This window comes from Fundulus heteroclitus, unplaced genomic scaffold (assembly GCF_011125445.2).
Source record: "Fundulus heteroclitus isolate FHET01 unplaced genomic scaffold, MU-UCD_Fhet_4.1 scaffold_90, whole genome shotgun sequence".
In the NCBI taxonomy this organism is placed as follows: domain Eukaryota; kingdom Metazoa; phylum Chordata; class Actinopteri; order Cyprinodontiformes; family Fundulidae; genus Fundulus; species Fundulus heteroclitus.
Window position 1 is genome coordinate 874,112 of NW_023397362.1, and position 16,192 is coordinate 890,303.

Here is a 16,192-nt window from a genome sequence, read left to right on the forward strand (position 1 = left end):
TCATAGTCCACAGCCTTTATGAACACAGAAGTTTTGGAAAATATTTGCATCGTTTCTCCCATATTCAGCTAAGTTTTAGAAAGAGAAGTCAAACCTGTGAGATCCAGAGTCATAAGGATCTTTGAGACATTTGTTGATGTTTCTAAATGAAAACATGTTTGGGAATACGTCTACGCTGAATTTTAAAATATATACGTCGGAGATTTAACGTTAAGAAGAAATGTGTTAGTTTTCTAGAAGGTGAGAAGCAGCACTAAATACTGTATTTGTCTTTTTTTATCTATTAGTTATTCTTTCACAGTGAAAGGTGTTGAAAAGTCTGAATTAAGGGAAGCCAAACAGATGTCGGGTGAAAAGTAATTAATTTAATACAGGGGAAAATATTCAACACAGAAAGTAAAAGCACTGTGTTAGCAACAGTTTGTGACACATTTCAATGCTTGAAAAGCAACTGAGATGTATTTTGACAGTGTGGAACATAGCATCCATTTTCACTGTAATCCAGGAATATTCTCACCTTGGTTTCCTCATATGGAGTTAGGACAGTGTGGAAATTGTTGCTGCACACTTTTATATTACCTAAATGAGAGTTAGCTGCAACCCCGCCTCCTGAACAGTGTTTTGTGAAGCTTGGCACCGATACCAGAAGAAGAAGATTGCTTGCCTGGTTGTCTGGAAAGAGATTTTAAGAGATTTTATACACAGCCTCACTGAAGAGCAGAGAGAGGATTGTTTTTACTTTCTTTTATGGATTTCTTTCTTAATTAATTCACAGATCATCTCTGGTCATCAGGAATGATGGATTCGATGACATTGAGAGGTGAGACTTTTCTGTAGCACACATCCGTTTATTCCTTCGTTCCTTGTAGACGTTAATAGACCAAGCTAGATATTGTACCCACAAGTTTGGTCTGCTGAAGATCAGCGACTAGAAGCAGTCAGAACCTTTGGTGTTTTATTACAGCTTGACATACAAAATTATTCATTAAGCATTTTAATATTGTTTTTGACATTACGACTGAATACTTCAGTGTTTTAGGGGGGATTTTGTGTAACAGACCAACCCCAAAAAGCACCTAATCATGGAGTTGAAGGAGAAATATACATGATTTTCAGAAGTCATGATTAATAAAAATAATAAAAGTGTGGCATGGATTTATTTTCAGCCACCTTTCACTCTTTTGCCTTAGAATAAATTCCAATACAACCAGAAACCCCTAGAGTCCTCTTGTGTAATTTGATCTCAGTATAAACACAGCTGTTCTGTGGAGGCATCAGAGAAAATTCACGAACAAACGTCTCCAAGACTCGGTGTCCTGCAGGTTTTAGATGTGAACCGACCTCATCGCTGCTGCTTCAAATGGCAGAATTCCCTCCGCTGCTCATCATCAGGTTCTGCAGACGCCTCCTAATGAACCGTTTATTAGATTCAGGTGTTTTGGACCAAGGAAGCATTTAAAACATGGAGGAAGCTGGCTCTAGTTTACCCCACCTGGTTCAGATCGCAGCATGTTCATGTGAGATAAATAGGAAAATACAAATACGTACTGCCTGGTTTTTGTTCTTTGTTTGGTGGAGAAATGTGAAAACCATGTTTAATTTTCCATTCCTCTTCAAAAATGTGAAATGTGTGCTGCTTTGGGATGAACTTTCACATAAAATGCTGTTAAAAAGAGACTTGAGGTTTAATTGTGACATGACAAAATGTGGAAATATACAAGTCGTTTAAACACTTCTATGAGACCCAGTATGTAACTGTGTGTTGATGAGTCGAAAAGATTCCTTTTTGTAATTTATTTATCAGTTTTCTTCCGTTTTATTAAAGAACCTCCATTCTGTTTTAGCCTGTATTATTTTAGCAATTCCTTTTCTAATCCGGATTAAAACCGATAAACCTATTTTTGCCTAACAGTGATTTTTATTTTAAAGCCCTGCTCCTAACAGCTTCTTCTACTTAACGTTGTGGTAAATCCACTGGTCAAAGTATCACAGCTGAACAGAGCATAAATAAAACACGACAGAGCACAGAGTTTCTTGCGTTTTCTTATCATTAGAGGGTCCATGGTGGCTCGCAACGATCAGCTGGAGAGAGACGCTCGTCGTCTGGGAAAGAGTCTGGTCCGGACGGGGGATGAAGACGAGGATGATGAGGATTACGATTATGATGATGATCTTGTGGAGATGGAGACCTCTGACATCGTCTTAACCCCTCTGCGGAGGTCAGTCAGCGCGGCTTCCTGTCTGTAAGCCATCAGGGTGCACGGGCACTGATCTGCTGTGTGTGTGTGTGTGTGTGTGTGTTTGTGCAGTCGTTGCAGACCTCTGTCTAGATCTGCTGTTGCAGCGATGCCCAGAGTCCAGAGCTTCCAGGTGATTTCAGTCAGTTTTTAATTCAGATTTGATTATCCAGCCAGCCGTAAGTCCAGTACGCACTCCTGATTAATCTCCCTAAGGTTCTTCTGAAGTTTACGGAGTTAAGATCCCCAACCGTGTGTCTGACTGTGTGTGGATGCAGGTGAATGTGAACATCCTGGAGGCCCAGAAGCTTGTCGGCGTGAACATCAACCCGGCGGTTTTCATCAGAGTGGGAGGTCATAAAAAACACACAGCAACGCAGAAGTCCACTAACTGCCCGTTCTTCAACGAGGTTCGTCAGAGCTGAGAACTCAGCAGAAAACTGTCAACCAAATTTTACTCTAGCTTAGAAATGTCTTTGCAGGATAAAGTGGGGAAAAGAGAATACCGGGATGTCGCATAAAGAGTTTTGTATTGTAACATATTTATAAAGGGTTATTATTTATATTAAGTGTGAATGACTTTTTTTCCATTCGCACATTACATGTATGGATACTTCGACAATTTTTTGTACATTTTTTTAAAACTAAATTTTATTTAAATTTTGTTATTTGTATTTATCTTTTATTTATTTATAATTTATATTTATTATTTTTTTATTTTTATTTTTCTTTCTTTATTACATATATATATTTACTTTTAAATTTTTTTGTATTTTTATTTAATTTAATTATTTTTTTTTTTGTTTTGTTTCAGCGACAAGGATTCAATATTTTTCTGTGTAGCTTTTGTGCTTTCAGATGTTTGGCCTGCACTTGCGTTTGAAAATCTCAGTGTAAATTAAATTTAGCTAAGCTATGGATGTGGTGAGGAACAGTGAGGTGAAATAAGTAAAAAAATGGTGCAGCATACAACATTTTTCTTATGCTCCATTTCCCTAAGCCAATTTAAAGGTTTTCTAGAAAATTTGGGTCAGGGGACCAAGATGGCTGTATGTTATGGAAGAAGGACACAGCTGAGTTTGTATCTTATTAATGACTTCCATGTTGGTTTGACCATAACTTTCAGATCATTATCCTACTGAAAGATCCAATTAAGACCCAATTTCAGTTCACTGGTAGAGTCCAACGGAGTTTTATTGAAAATATTCCATCATAAACTTTCTAGTTCTTGATGTAATCACTCTCTAATGAGTTTCAAAGATCTTTGGGAGAGAAGAAGGCCCGATGCATCGTAGATCCTCACCACACCTAACTATGGGAGTTAGGCAATTTTCCACATGTCATGGACTACCGAGTAGAGTAAACTGAAGTTGTTTCTTCTTTTCACATTTTCTAGAATTTCCAGTTTGAATTTCAGGAGGCTCCACAAGTCTTCTTTGACAAAGTCATAGAGATAAAGGTTCCTCCGACTTTTATTAATTAATTAATGTATTAATGCTGCCTTTAAGAGACCAAGGGGCCATAATGACCACCCCTAACTTCATCTCCTCTCAGGTGTTCCACAGGCGGACGTTGGCCTTCCTGATGACCCACATTGGCACCTTTAAGATTGACATCTCCACGGTGTACAGTCAGCCAGGTACCGGTACTGCTTGCAGCTCACAACGAAGTACTGTGATCTCTGAACATGTCAAAACCCTGCAGTAGTTGCTGACTCATCATGTCTGTTGTGGCTGCTCCAGACCACCGCTTCTACCAGAAGTGGGCTCCCCTCACCGACCCGACAGACACCAGGTCAGGGGTGAAGGGCTACGTCCAGGCCAGCCTTAGTGTGCTGATGAAGGGAGATGCTCTTCGCATGCCCAGTCTACCACCAGGCGCCTCGTCTGGAAGCAGTGAGGACATCGAAAAGTCAGTGATGTCATTTAAAAATACAAAAGAGATGTGTTGTTTGAAATCATACATATGTTGGAAAAGTTCTGATTTGGTAGTTTTTAAAGGTTTTACAAGCATTCGACAAGGACTACTTTTTCTGTCCACCTTGGTCAGTACTCCCAGCACTTCCATTACAAAATGTCATCCCTCAGGGTTGTGTTCTAGGCTCTCTTCTGTTCTCTTTATGCTGCCGTTGCGGTCAGTTAGGTCAGCTTATTTCTTTTCAGTGGTTTGCACACCACATATGTATTCATAGCTCTAAAAATGAAAACAAATAATGGTAAAACCATAAAAACCTTAAAACTGGTTTGATTAAGCCTAAAATGGAAACTGGAAAGACTGAGATGGTTCAATTTCTGAATGTCTTCGTCTTGTTTACTAATGATCAAAGAGGAGAAAAAGGAGATATAAAAGCTTATTTTGGGACAAAACAGCATTTGATTGAGGTGAATTTAACTCTTTATGCCGACTTTTGCTTTTAAAGACATCTGTTACTTCCTCGCGGCTTGCCGTCTGAGCGTCCATGGGCTCGGTTTCGTGTCAGGATCTACAAAGCCGAGGGTCTGCCAACCATGGAAGCAGGGCTGATGGCAAAGATGTCTGTCACTGATCGGGCGGTGTTTATTGACCCCTACGTACAGGTGACCTTCGCTGGACAGCAGGTACGCACATAAACGAATACAAATCATTTGTTTGTCGTCGAGTATCTAATTGACACTGATTTCTCTTGTGTGCTGTTTCACTTTAAAACACAGAAGCACCCTTGACTTTATGTAATATTTTAGACGTTTTGTGGAACAGGGTTGATTTTATTTATTAAACTTAGAAGACTTGTCTTTCTGTTTTGTTTTTTTGTTTTTAGGGGGAAACATCAGTTGCCAGCGCCACCAGCTGCCCAGTGTGGAATGAAGAGATCTCCTTTATTGAGCTGTTTCCTCCACTGGCACAGCGAATCAAAATCCAGCTTCTTGATGATGCCAAGATGGGAGACATCGCTTTGGCAACCCACTTCCTGGACCTCCAGCAGATATCTGACCCCACCAGGAATGGTATGAATCTGGAAAAAGTGCAAAAAGCTCTTTTTCCAGAAAAAAAAAAACTACCAACAGAACTCTATATATTAATAAAGAGGAACTGGAACAATGAAAAATTTTACTGCTGTTCTTTTGTTGGTAGAGTTAGTTTTAGTTTTAGGTTGATGCATCTCTCGGTGATATGACTTTGTCTGATAGACTCTGAAGATATCAAGCACACAAAATCCTGAATCTGTAAATTTTTTTAATCGATCACTGGGAGCGGATCGCACTGGGGCCCTGATAAATAGTTTTTGTGCGTTATAGCGTAACTGTTGTGACATCATTACAAACCCCAGGACATTGCTCACCGTTTCTCCTTCCTCCTTGACTTCTGTTTGACAGTGACAAATAATTTTTTAAATCTTAGCTGCAGTTTGAAAAACTCACAATGTTTCAACCCTCTTGTTTCTCTGCAACCGGCCTATATGGGAAAATTGCAGGTGTTACCCTCTTACAACCTTATTCCCTGGGGAGCTTTCCCTGATTTTAATGTGTGAAGAGTCTGGTCACAACGATGCACTTACTGGTGTGGAGAATGTGGATCATTGCTCTCAGGTGCTGGGTGGTGCAGAACAGCTGCGCCACCAGGGCAGATGCTTGCGCTGCTCCTTCAGGATGAGGTCCTGTTTCAGACTCTGTGACACTGATTCACACATTATGGATAAGCTACCTCTTCCTCTTCCAAACTCCTCCACGAAGCAACCCTGACCGAGATAAGATGCCACTGTGATCATAGACAAACACAGTCTTAACCCAGAGGTTTTGTGCATGCTTAAAACATTTGAGGAACTCTCAAACTCCTCCATGCCCAACAGTGGAATAGCAACATCCCCGTTTTAGCTGATTTTTACAATCATGGTGGATCTCTGGTATGTTAGAAAGGTGACGTTACGCTTTAAAAATATGTGTGTGTGTATAATTCTTTGCATTTATTGAATATGATCTCAAACAGATCCTTAAAGGCTTCATTAACAAAGATGTTTAAACTGTAAATGGCATTTGAATACTCCTGGACTTTTCCCATTTTCCCTTTGCAGGGTTTAACCCAACCTTTGGTCCGAGTTGGGTTAATCTCTATGGTTCTCCCCAAAACTCCACCCTGGGAGACGTCCACCAGGTAAAACACATTCAGATGAACTAAGCATTGACAGTAAGAATGAAGGCTTTATATTACGTATTTACACTGAAACCACCTATTCACATTGTCAAAATGCTCTCTCTACATGAACCCTACAGACAGAAGCAGAATGAGGGGAAAGTATTTGTCCAGCTTGCTTCAAGCATTAGCTGATTTCTCATGAAATTGCCACTGAAATGCTAAAGAATTTAATTAAATTTATTTTATTGCTTAACTGAAAAAAAAAGAGGCCACGTCAGTGAGCTGGAAAGTCACTGCTGGTTAAATATAGTTCGTTTTTGACAAGGTCAAATCACCCAAGTGCAAAATGTGTTAAGAGAGGCATATTTTTTTCAGCCATCTAAAGGAAACAGCAAAAATATGTAACCTGTAACCGTGGTAGCAAAAAAATGTAAATGTAAATTGAATTTTTTTCAGGCCTTGAACGAAGGTTTGGGAGAAGGAATCTTCTATCGAGGTCGAATCCTCCTGGCTCTCTCCATGGATGTTTATTCCTCTCCCTCTGCCATCCCCGCAGATACCGGCTCTGGTGCGGCCGTGAAGGTACCTCTCTTTGGACAAATTGACAGTAAATAGCCACTTTATCAGCCGTCTGTACCCGTTTGACTTTTATATGTCACCGTTCAATGTTTGGCCTCTCGAAGGTGAAAGGAGCAATAAGCAAGTTTGGATTGAAGAAGAAAAAGAAGAGCAAGAAGGATAAGAAGGAAGGTTAGATTTAGCTTCAAATTTGGTGTTACCCACATGTCGTTATCTTGAGTAACACGCCCTGTACTTATTTTTTGTTTTGTGTTTGTTTATCCATTTGTTTTTCTCCTTTTTTCTTTTCTTATTATATAGACATATGTGACTCCGAATTTATGTTCCATTGTACTAAACTACTTGGAAAACTCTTAGTAAACATATTGTTTAAAAAAAAAAAAAAAAAAAAAAAATTGGTGTTACCCATCAAAACATTTGCTTTTTTTTTAGTACAGAAATGTACCTGGGAGCAAACACATTTCAGCTGCAAAAGTTAATGTTTTATTGACCACAAAGGAGCAAATAAATCTTTTTTTAAAAAAAAACTTTAGCTGCAGAAGCAACTTCAGCTTTGAGTGGATTATCTGATGAGTCTGGAGAGGCGGGAGTTGAGGTACCAGAGTCTGTCACGGTGGAAGTTGAGGAGATCCACCCTCTGCCTGAGGTCAGTATAGTTTAGTTTAGTTTAAACTAAACACTTAGTTTAGTTTAGTTTATTAATGTTGTGCCACTAGACCATAGATCAACTCAGGGAACTTTAATGATACATAGGTAGACGCACCCTCGTTACATTCTGGAGTGAATTAGCCAAATAAAGAGTGGCTAAATATATGATATTCTATTCTAAACAACAACTTCATGAGTGTTGAGTGGGTTTTATTTCTAAATTCCATGTTTATTCAAAATTATGTGTTTTACTTCTATTTGTTTTGTTTTCATTTCTATTCTATATCTTTACAGTGAAAGAGAGGAAAAAAGTTAATTTAATTTAATTTCTATTTATTTACACTATAAATAAGGGTAACAAAAACTGAAAATCTATTTAAAAATACGCATTTATAATTTATAGTAGTTTTCTTTCTCCTTAAAATTTTAATTTCTAACATTTGTGTCAGTGACTTGTTAATAAATAACGTATTGTTTCAGCATTAAACTGTATATTTATGTTTCCTTCAGGGCTATCTGGGACAGAAGGAGGAGTTTCTGCTCTTTGCATCTCTGTTTGAAATCACAATGATTGACCCGTCAGTAGGAACAAAACCACTCACCTTTGAACTCTCCATTGGTAAGCATTTGATAATGTTTTTATTACTAATACATTAAGAACCTAAAGATTGATACAGATGAAACTGATTTCTATCAGTCGATTGCAATGCAAATCCACTGCTCATATGACAATAAATGTCAGGAATATTTCTAAACTACCTACTTTTTAGGTACTTCAGAAGAAATTACGGTTGCCATTTTGTTTTGTTTCCCCCCCTCAGTTTTAGTGGCACAGACTCTAGTTTTCACTGAAATTGCATCCTAAACTGTAAGATTTTGGCCGAGAAGAGGTCCAGCATCTGATTCACATCGCTTATTTACCAGATCATTTTGGGCTCCTGAAATCAGCTTTTATTTTCTGACATCGAACCGCAGAGTCCTCTCATTGTTTTTTTTTGTTTTTTTGTATTTGGCAGGGAATTATGGGAAGGCAGTGGGAGTTGGGAAGTCTAAGAAAAGCCAGAGCAGGGAGGAGCTGAGGAGGAGCAGAGAAGATCTGACTGAGGAGGCACATGGTCTGCTGGAGTCGGAGGATGAGCTGGACAGAGAGATGACGAATCCTGAACCTGAGAACCGATCTGTGTCTTCTGCCATGAGACCTCAGGCAACTGAATATGACAGGTACATTTTATTCAGACGAATGTACTGAGACAAGTTTTTATAAAAATTACAAACAGTTGTAAGCTTGAAATAACTGTATACAGATGCAGAGCCTTGCAAAGGGATTCTTAAACCTTTTCACGTTTTGTACCCTTGCAACCACAAGCTTCAATGCATCATATTTGGATTTTATGGGACAGACCAACACAAGACAGTACAAAATTGTGGCCAGCAAACTGTTTCTAAACATCTTTTTTTTCACAAATAAAAATCAGAAAACTGTAGCATACTCTGTGTTCTGGTACCTCTCTTCAGCGGCCATCGGCTGAGAGGCGGGGTCAACTCTGGGCATGCTGCCGGTCACAGGGCAACCTAGAAAAACGCAGAAACAACAACCATGCACACCAACACGTTCTCACGCTATACTCGTCATATATTGAAGCTTGGTCAGGTTCCCTCAGTGTCATGTGCTCACAGACAATTAGACCTTAACACAACTTAGAGAGACCAAGTCATGGTCTTGATTTTGGACTCTGGGAGGAAGCCGGAGAACCCAGAGAAAACCCACGGTCGCATTGGGAGAACGTACAAACAGAAAGACCCTGGGCCAACATTAAAACCCTTTTTGTCATAACTGTTGCAGAAATCTGCAATGACCTCCAACTCATAAGTTATAACAGGTTATATCTCACTACTTTATGGACTTCTGCGTGTGTCTTTCCTTGTTTTCAGGTCATTTAAATGTATTCAACTGCAGCCCCCGTCGATGAATCTAAAGCCTTGTCTGTATGTCTGGAGCCAGTTTGAAGATCACAGCTTCCGTCTCAATCAGGCCAACTGGCTGAGCAAGATGGCCGACAGGCTGGTGGGGGTCAATCGCTTTCAATTATTTCTCAGTGAATTATTTAGCGTCTCCAAAGTTCTTCTTCTGTCTTTTAGGAGCTTGGTCTCAACCAGGTGGAAATCCTCCTGCGGAGGCCAAAGAGTAAAGCAAAGGAACGTTTGATCGAGGTGTTACTGGAGCTGGTGACTTGTTGCAAGTGAGTTTTTAAATCAGAAATATAACAATATCGGCTTTGTTACCTGTTTGGTTTCCGCCACTGTCCCCTCTTGCTCCGCAGACAGTTTAGCGCCTTCTCTGACCGGAGATCTCAGTCCCGTCCGAACGGCCTGGATAAATGCAGGAGGGACTTCATCAAAAAGAATTTGGTGAGTCTGTTCCCAGACGCGTTTCTGCTCCTAACGATGCGATTGCCAGTCTCTAACGGACTGTTTGTAGGTTCTACTAGCCAGACAGGCAGTCAGGGCCAGGCGAAGGATCACCAGAAACAAAACCAAGGAGTACTTGATGGAAGGCTGGAAAATCTTAAAGAAGCTTCGCCAACTGGCTGTAGAGGTCAGAACCCTCAGAAAGGGGCATCTAAACTGCAAACCAGCAAAAAGGCTGCACATCCATTGACGAAGCACTAACATATTTTACCTCCAGCCCCAGAGCACCATCCCAGACGCTTTCCTCTGGTTGCTTAATGGAAGCAAGCGGCTGGCTTATGTCAGGATTCCTTCCCACTCCATCCTCTTCTCGTTGGTGGAGGAGCAGAAAGGGAGGGACTGTGGCCGCATCACCACTCTCTACATGAAGGTTTTTATGGCACATCTGTCTGCTTTTTACAGATAGTGGTTAAAGTTGTCCTCTTGCTAGGTGTCATGGTCATACACACAGAGCAGTAAGGAGGTCCAGGTATAAATTTAAGGCCCCTTCATTCTGCCTCAAGACTGCACTTCTTCTTTATGAAAATGGTCTTTATAAGGTCTTTGCAAGGTCTTTTTGGGTGATTTGGGCTCAGGTATGGGAGTTCCCAGTATGTTCTTTCCTCTTTAGTGATATGATGAATGTTTGGATGTAAATAACTTTTAACATTTTAGTTGATACAAAGAAACATGTGTCAAAACTTTTATTAATGATATCTGCCCAGAAAACCATCCATGGCTGTCCCTTTTTACTCAACAGTTTCTCTCATTATTTCATTATTATTCATCATTATGCCTGTCTCTTAAGTCATACATAAAACCTGCCTTTTTACAGTTAGCTTTTAAAAAACCTCCCATTACATAAAACTTTCAGGTTTAGAACAGGGTTAGCATCCTGAATCTCCTGTTTGATGCGCTCGCTGTTGTGAAGTTTCAGGTTAACTATTTCTCTGACTTAAAGTCTCCAGGATGCTCACCAAGCGAAACCTTTGCCAAGCTGGAGGTGTACCTGTGGCTTGGTCTTGTCAAGTACAGCAAAGAAGTGATCAACAGCCTGCCAGAGGAGTTCATGCCTTTGTATGAGGATGAGGACGAGCAGGAGACACAGAGACAGCTGCTTCCTGTGGAGGGGAGGAGAAAGTTACCCGTCAGTCTGTCCTGCCAGGGTGAGTTAACCTGACTCCGCCAGATGGATTTGCTCCGCATATCCATCTGGAAACCTTCCGTTGAAGTCATTTTGGGAAGGGGCGAAATATACTGGTTAGCTGATTGGCCTATGTTGGTGATAGACGGGCCAAATAAACCAATCAGATCAACGAAGCATATGACGTACTAACACGACAAGAGGAGCCAATTGATAGATCAAACTCTTGCTGAAACCAGTCGGGAGAAGAGCAAAAACATCTTTTCCTCTGAGAAAAGCCTCCAGAGCAGTGTTTTGCTCTTCTTTCAGTGAAGAAATACTCTGTAATTCCGATAAAACTTGCTCAATAGCCACGCTAACGCTAGTTTCATCAGCTAAAGCTGCCATGTTCTTTAGACTGAACTGTCGCGCTTCTCGTTGCGTCACACCTCAACCCGCCTCAAAGTCAACGTTGATTGGACGTTCATTTGGTGAACTGCTCCAAATTTTCTTTAACGGAAAGTAGCCAGACTGATCTGCGAGTGAAACCTTGAAAGCTCGCGAGATCAGGATGGTCTCACGAGGCTAAGGGTGAGTCTCCTGATCCCCAAAATATCCAAAGCTCAGTATCTTAAAAGTTTCGAATGATCAGAAGTTTCGTTATTCTGAACCTTGACTATCTCTGCCTCTGCAGACTGCAGGTACTTCCAGCTACGGTGTCACCTGTACCAGGGGCGTGGCCTTATGGCCGCAGATGATGACGGGCTCTCGGATCCTTTTGCAAAGGTGGTGTTCTCCACACAGTGCCAGGTCACCAGGGTATGTCCAGCTACTCTACATGTCTGAAAGACCCGGTGGCTCGGGCGCAGCGTGACCTGAGCTGTGTCTGTACGACTGTGCGCAGGTGTTGCCGGACACCCTCTCCCCCTCCTGGTGTGAGTGTTTGTTGTTTGACAGAGTTCTGCTGGAAGGAACGAAGGAACAATTTCAACAAGACCCACCTCTCATCATCATCAACATCTATGACTACGACACAGTGGTACATCTATGCCTCCTCTAATGTTTCATCACTCATATTTAGATCTGTTATATAGGTTAGACTGTTGCTTCCAGTTTGACTTTTTGTTTTGTTTTTTTGCTTGCTGCTAAACTCCAAATGAAAACATTTTAAATCAATTATGTTGGTTATAGTTGATGGGTTGGGGCTAAAAATAAAAATTAATAAAACATTGATTCATTTTAAAGCCAGGGTCAGTGATGAATCTGCTGGAAGGAAAGTTGAATTACGTAAATAAGTGAAGGACGTTAACTGTTATGAACAATTAACGGCTCCCTTCTAGCAGAGTAAAGACTTAATTTCAAGCAGTTTGTGAATCTCTGTGTTTATGCAGGGCAGTCCGAAGCCTCTGGGTCGAGCTTATGCAGAACCGGAGTTTAAAACCGTGGAGCAGTTCTATGAGAAGCCCAGACTTCGGTTCTATGATATCAGCAGGGGAAGGGTCCCTGCAGGAGAGCTCCTGGCTGCCTTTGAGCTCATTGAGCTCGACTACTCTGCTTTTGGAGAGGTGAGGCTGGGCAACAAGTCAGTCTAAGTCCAACCTTTATCGGTCCTTCGTAGTTTGTCTCATTAAATCCGAAAACGTCGTAATCTATTAGACTTTCATGTGATACACCAGCGACAAGTAGTTCATGAACTCTTCCACTTTCATGGCGTTTCACAAGACACACCCATTGCTCTAGAGCAGGGGTGTCAAACTTATTTCTATATAGGGCCACTTTGGCATCATGAAGTCATTAAAAGGGCCGGTTGCACGTGTATAGACGATACCTTTCATTTCATAATTTCATTCCAGTTCACATAGAAGTATAAAAAAACGCACAGTAACATAAAAGTAGCAACCTTAGGCCCAGTTTATACAGTTTATCTGCAAAAAAAGTTGATATTGGGGTGAGTTACACTTACAGGAGGCACAGTTTTAGCCACTTTATACACTTTAAAAGGATATATGCCTCTACTTTATGACATGAAGTGCCTTTTTTTTTTGGCTCTTGAGGGCCGGATAATTTACCTTGACAGGCCGGATTCGGCCCGCGGGCCTTGAGTTTGACACCTGTGCTCTAAAGTTAATGTGTAAATTGCAATTACTCTGAGTTGGTGGTATCTCCTGGCATTTAGCTGTTTATGCTTAAACATAGAATAAGAAGCATAGTTCTTTCCTTCAACAATTACTTTAAAACAAACTAAGTGTAAAGGTTACAGAAACTGTTCACATTTCAAAAAACTTAAATACTGTGAAAGAGGGTAACATAACAACATAACTTGATGCTGTAGACTGATCTTCTACGCCTAATGCAATTGGTTTAAAACCATTTTGACAATTGATTGCATTCACAGAGGTTTAAGTCATCTGGATACATTTATGTTTGTTGTCATTAGCCTGTGAATGTTAAATTCTAATAAACCTGATTCTATAAAATCAGAAACAATGGCAGCAAACAAGATTTTATTGCTACCATAAATCATAGCTGTTTTCCAACCCCCTCCCTTGAAGCCCTGCCTCCCCACCAGTGTGGATCCTCAGGAGCTGACTTACATCGATGAGCAGAAATCTTACATGATCCCAGAGGGAGTCCGACCCGTTCTGAAGACCTTCAGGATCGAGGTGGGGCTCACGAAGGCGCGTGCATGCAGTTTAAATGTCTACCACTGATGGCTTTCAGCATCTCTCCGTTTGGTGTTTTTTTTCAGGTGCTTTTCTGGGGCCTGCGGGAGCTGAAGCGGGTGCAGCTGTTTGAGGTGGAGCATCCACATGTGAGGGTGGAGTGCGCAGGACAGCAGCTGGAATCTGAGGAGATCCAGAGCTACAAGACCAACCCCAACTTTAAAGAAGTGGTCCGCTACATTGATGTGGTCCGTCTCTTTTTTTTTTTTTTTTCATGTCGTCAAATCTTTGAAATGAATTGTGATGTTTGGGGGAGGAGGGGGGTCAGTAGCTGTGAATTTAGAGGTTCTGCTAGGAGCAATAATTGCTAAATGTGGGACTTCTTAGTGGGGCAGAAGTACTGAAATTAAAGGTCAAATGTTTTGCAAAATTTTCAGCCTTTATTCAGTTTTTTTTTGTGAAGGGTAAGATTGGAATGGGCTAAAGCTGCTTTCTTTATTTGGTTTGATCAGGAGCTCCCAGAGCAGTCCTACCTCCACCCTCCACTGACGGTGTTTGTGGTGGAGCATCGGGCATTTGGTCACATTGCTCTGGTTGGGTCCCATGTTGTCCAGAACCTCATGAACTATGCTCTACGTGAACATGGAGGGGAGGAAGAGGAAGAAGAAGAGGAGCCAAAACCTAAAGGTAATGCCGTTAAAATCTTTAATAGCTGCAAAACTATTTGGAATTTACTATATGTAGAGGATTTTTTGAAAACCATTTTTCTATTTTTGTGTGGCCCTCCAACTGAATTTCAAGAAAAGTTTGGCCGACCAGCGCTGGTGGCTTTTTGCAGATGGGAGCTTCGGTTTTTAATTAGAGTAAATCTATTATAGACAAATTGAAATCTTCGGTTGTACCGAAAGAATTTCGGTAAACACAAAACATTTGACTTTTAAAAAGCACATTTTTGCATTCGCTTTAATTTCATAATATATAGGGCGACTTTTACTCAAATGCAGACTTTGGTACATTAAAGTCTGATTGGAATTAATTAAACTAAATACAGTTTAATATATTTTGTTAAAATGATCATATTTTGTTGGGCAGGGTCAGTATTTTTGGTTGTGTCAATTATTTTTATTAATTTTTTGTCCCTCGAGCGCTTTTGAATTAATCATTTTGGCCCAATAGCCAACAATTTTGGACACTGCTGCTTTAAATTAAAGAAGATGCCGATGAATGAGAATATGATTGTACTTGATGTAGACAGTTGCCAGGGATTATTTTGGGTTGGTCTAGATGAGTTAAAGCTCCAAAACAAAGTCCAATATTTTGCTTAAAAGCTGAGTTTGAATCTTTTCTAATGTGGAAGTATGTTTCCCTGCAGCACAGTGCTCCGGGCCTCCCTTGTTTTTACCTTTAAAGTTTTCACAAACACGTTTTTATGTGCTTATTTCTAGCCAGGCAGAATTCAATGAGGATCAACCCTTTGAAGTCAGTGACGAACATGGGACTCAGCAATTTGACAGTCAAACAGTCGAAAATTCCCATGAACCCCATGAAGATAGTTAACGTGAGTACAATAATCACAGAAACAAAACCCTCAAAACTGATTTATACTTCGACAGCCCACCATAAAGTAATGGTGGGTATGAATAAATACCTTTAGGCTCCCCTGAAGAAGCTGAAAAGAAAGGTGGAGGAGCTGGAGGAAGAGGCTCCTGAGAAGGAGGAGTTGGACTGGTGGTCCAAGTACTACGCCTCACAGGAGGAGCAGGTGAGACCCAGATTCACTCAGCTGTTCCTTCTCAATATATTCTCAATACAAAGTAATATTATTACTTCAGTACTTTTCCATGTTCTAACATTACAACCTCAGACTTCAATGTGTTTGACTTGAGTTTTGTTTTAGAAAGTGCCAACACAAAGCAGTGCAAAGCAGTGAAATAGTGCACGTATTTCAAAAAGGCTGAAAACGTCGGCGTGCTCTGAAGGTACTCAGAAGGAATATCAGCGAACAAACAGCCCAAAGAAATAAAAAACACACTAATGCCAAAGAAGCTTGTTCTGAACTTTAAGGATTAGGTTGTAAAACAACCTTTGAACATCTCACAGAGCACTTTTCCATCCATCATCTGAAAATAAAAGGGCGGCCCAGGCGGGGGAAAATCTGTTGACGGGACAACGATTTATTATATACTCTTAAAATTGGCCGTCTGTGGAGGAGTAACAGAACAAAGGTTATTGCTGAGAGAAAGTAATAAGAAGTCTCAGTTGTATTTTGCCACAAACAATTCAGTAGGCACAGTAAACATCGAAGAATGTGCTCAAATGAGAAGAGAAAATTGAACTTTGTGGCCTGCAAACGAAACACAGAGATTGGTGGACTCCTAACACTG

The 16,192-nt window shown here is 40.6% G+C and overlaps 1 protein-coding gene across 1 annotated transcript in view; it reads left to right on the plus strand.

Annotated features, from left to right (window-relative positions):
* fer1l4 (fer-1 like family member 4) overlaps positions 1 to 16,192 on the plus strand; it is a 31,331-nt gene that overhangs the window by 6,190 nt on the left and 8,949 nt on the right. The window contains exons 6-34 of the mRNA XM_021307947.2: positions 776 to 820; positions 2,055 to 2,219; positions 2,310 to 2,370; positions 2,516 to 2,647; positions 3,634 to 3,696; positions 3,792 to 3,876; positions 3,980 to 4,148; positions 4,657 to 4,834; positions 5,035 to 5,221; positions 6,286 to 6,365; positions 6,804 to 6,929; positions 7,031 to 7,097; positions 7,460 to 7,572; positions 8,085 to 8,193; positions 8,591 to 8,795; positions 9,507 to 9,639; positions 9,714 to 9,814; positions 9,896 to 9,983; positions 10,054 to 10,170; positions 10,261 to 10,413; positions 10,984 to 11,188; positions 11,840 to 11,964; positions 12,050 to 12,184; positions 12,537 to 12,710; positions 13,698 to 13,808; positions 13,895 to 14,056; positions 14,321 to 14,495; positions 15,254 to 15,366; positions 15,463 to 15,570. Of these exons, the coding sequence (XP_021163622.2) occupies positions 776 to 820; positions 2,055 to 2,219; positions 2,310 to 2,370; positions 2,516 to 2,647; positions 3,634 to 3,696; positions 3,792 to 3,876; positions 3,980 to 4,148; positions 4,657 to 4,834; positions 5,035 to 5,221; positions 6,286 to 6,365; positions 6,804 to 6,929; positions 7,031 to 7,097; positions 7,460 to 7,572; positions 8,085 to 8,193; positions 8,591 to 8,795; positions 9,507 to 9,639; positions 9,714 to 9,814; positions 9,896 to 9,983; positions 10,054 to 10,170; positions 10,261 to 10,413; positions 10,984 to 11,188; positions 11,840 to 11,964; positions 12,050 to 12,184; positions 12,537 to 12,710; positions 13,698 to 13,808; positions 13,895 to 14,056; positions 14,321 to 14,495; positions 15,254 to 15,366; positions 15,463 to 15,570 (3,685 nt within the window). The remainder of the gene's footprint in view (positions 1 to 775; positions 821 to 2,054; positions 2,220 to 2,309; positions 2,371 to 2,515; positions 2,648 to 3,633; positions 3,697 to 3,791; positions 3,877 to 3,979; positions 4,149 to 4,656; positions 4,835 to 5,034; positions 5,222 to 6,285; positions 6,366 to 6,803; positions 6,930 to 7,030; positions 7,098 to 7,459; positions 7,573 to 8,084; positions 8,194 to 8,590; positions 8,796 to 9,506; positions 9,640 to 9,713; positions 9,815 to 9,895; positions 9,984 to 10,053; positions 10,171 to 10,260; positions 10,414 to 10,983; positions 11,189 to 11,839; positions 11,965 to 12,049; positions 12,185 to 12,536; positions 12,711 to 13,697; positions 13,809 to 13,894; positions 14,057 to 14,320; positions 14,496 to 15,253; positions 15,367 to 15,462; positions 15,571 to 16,192) is intronic.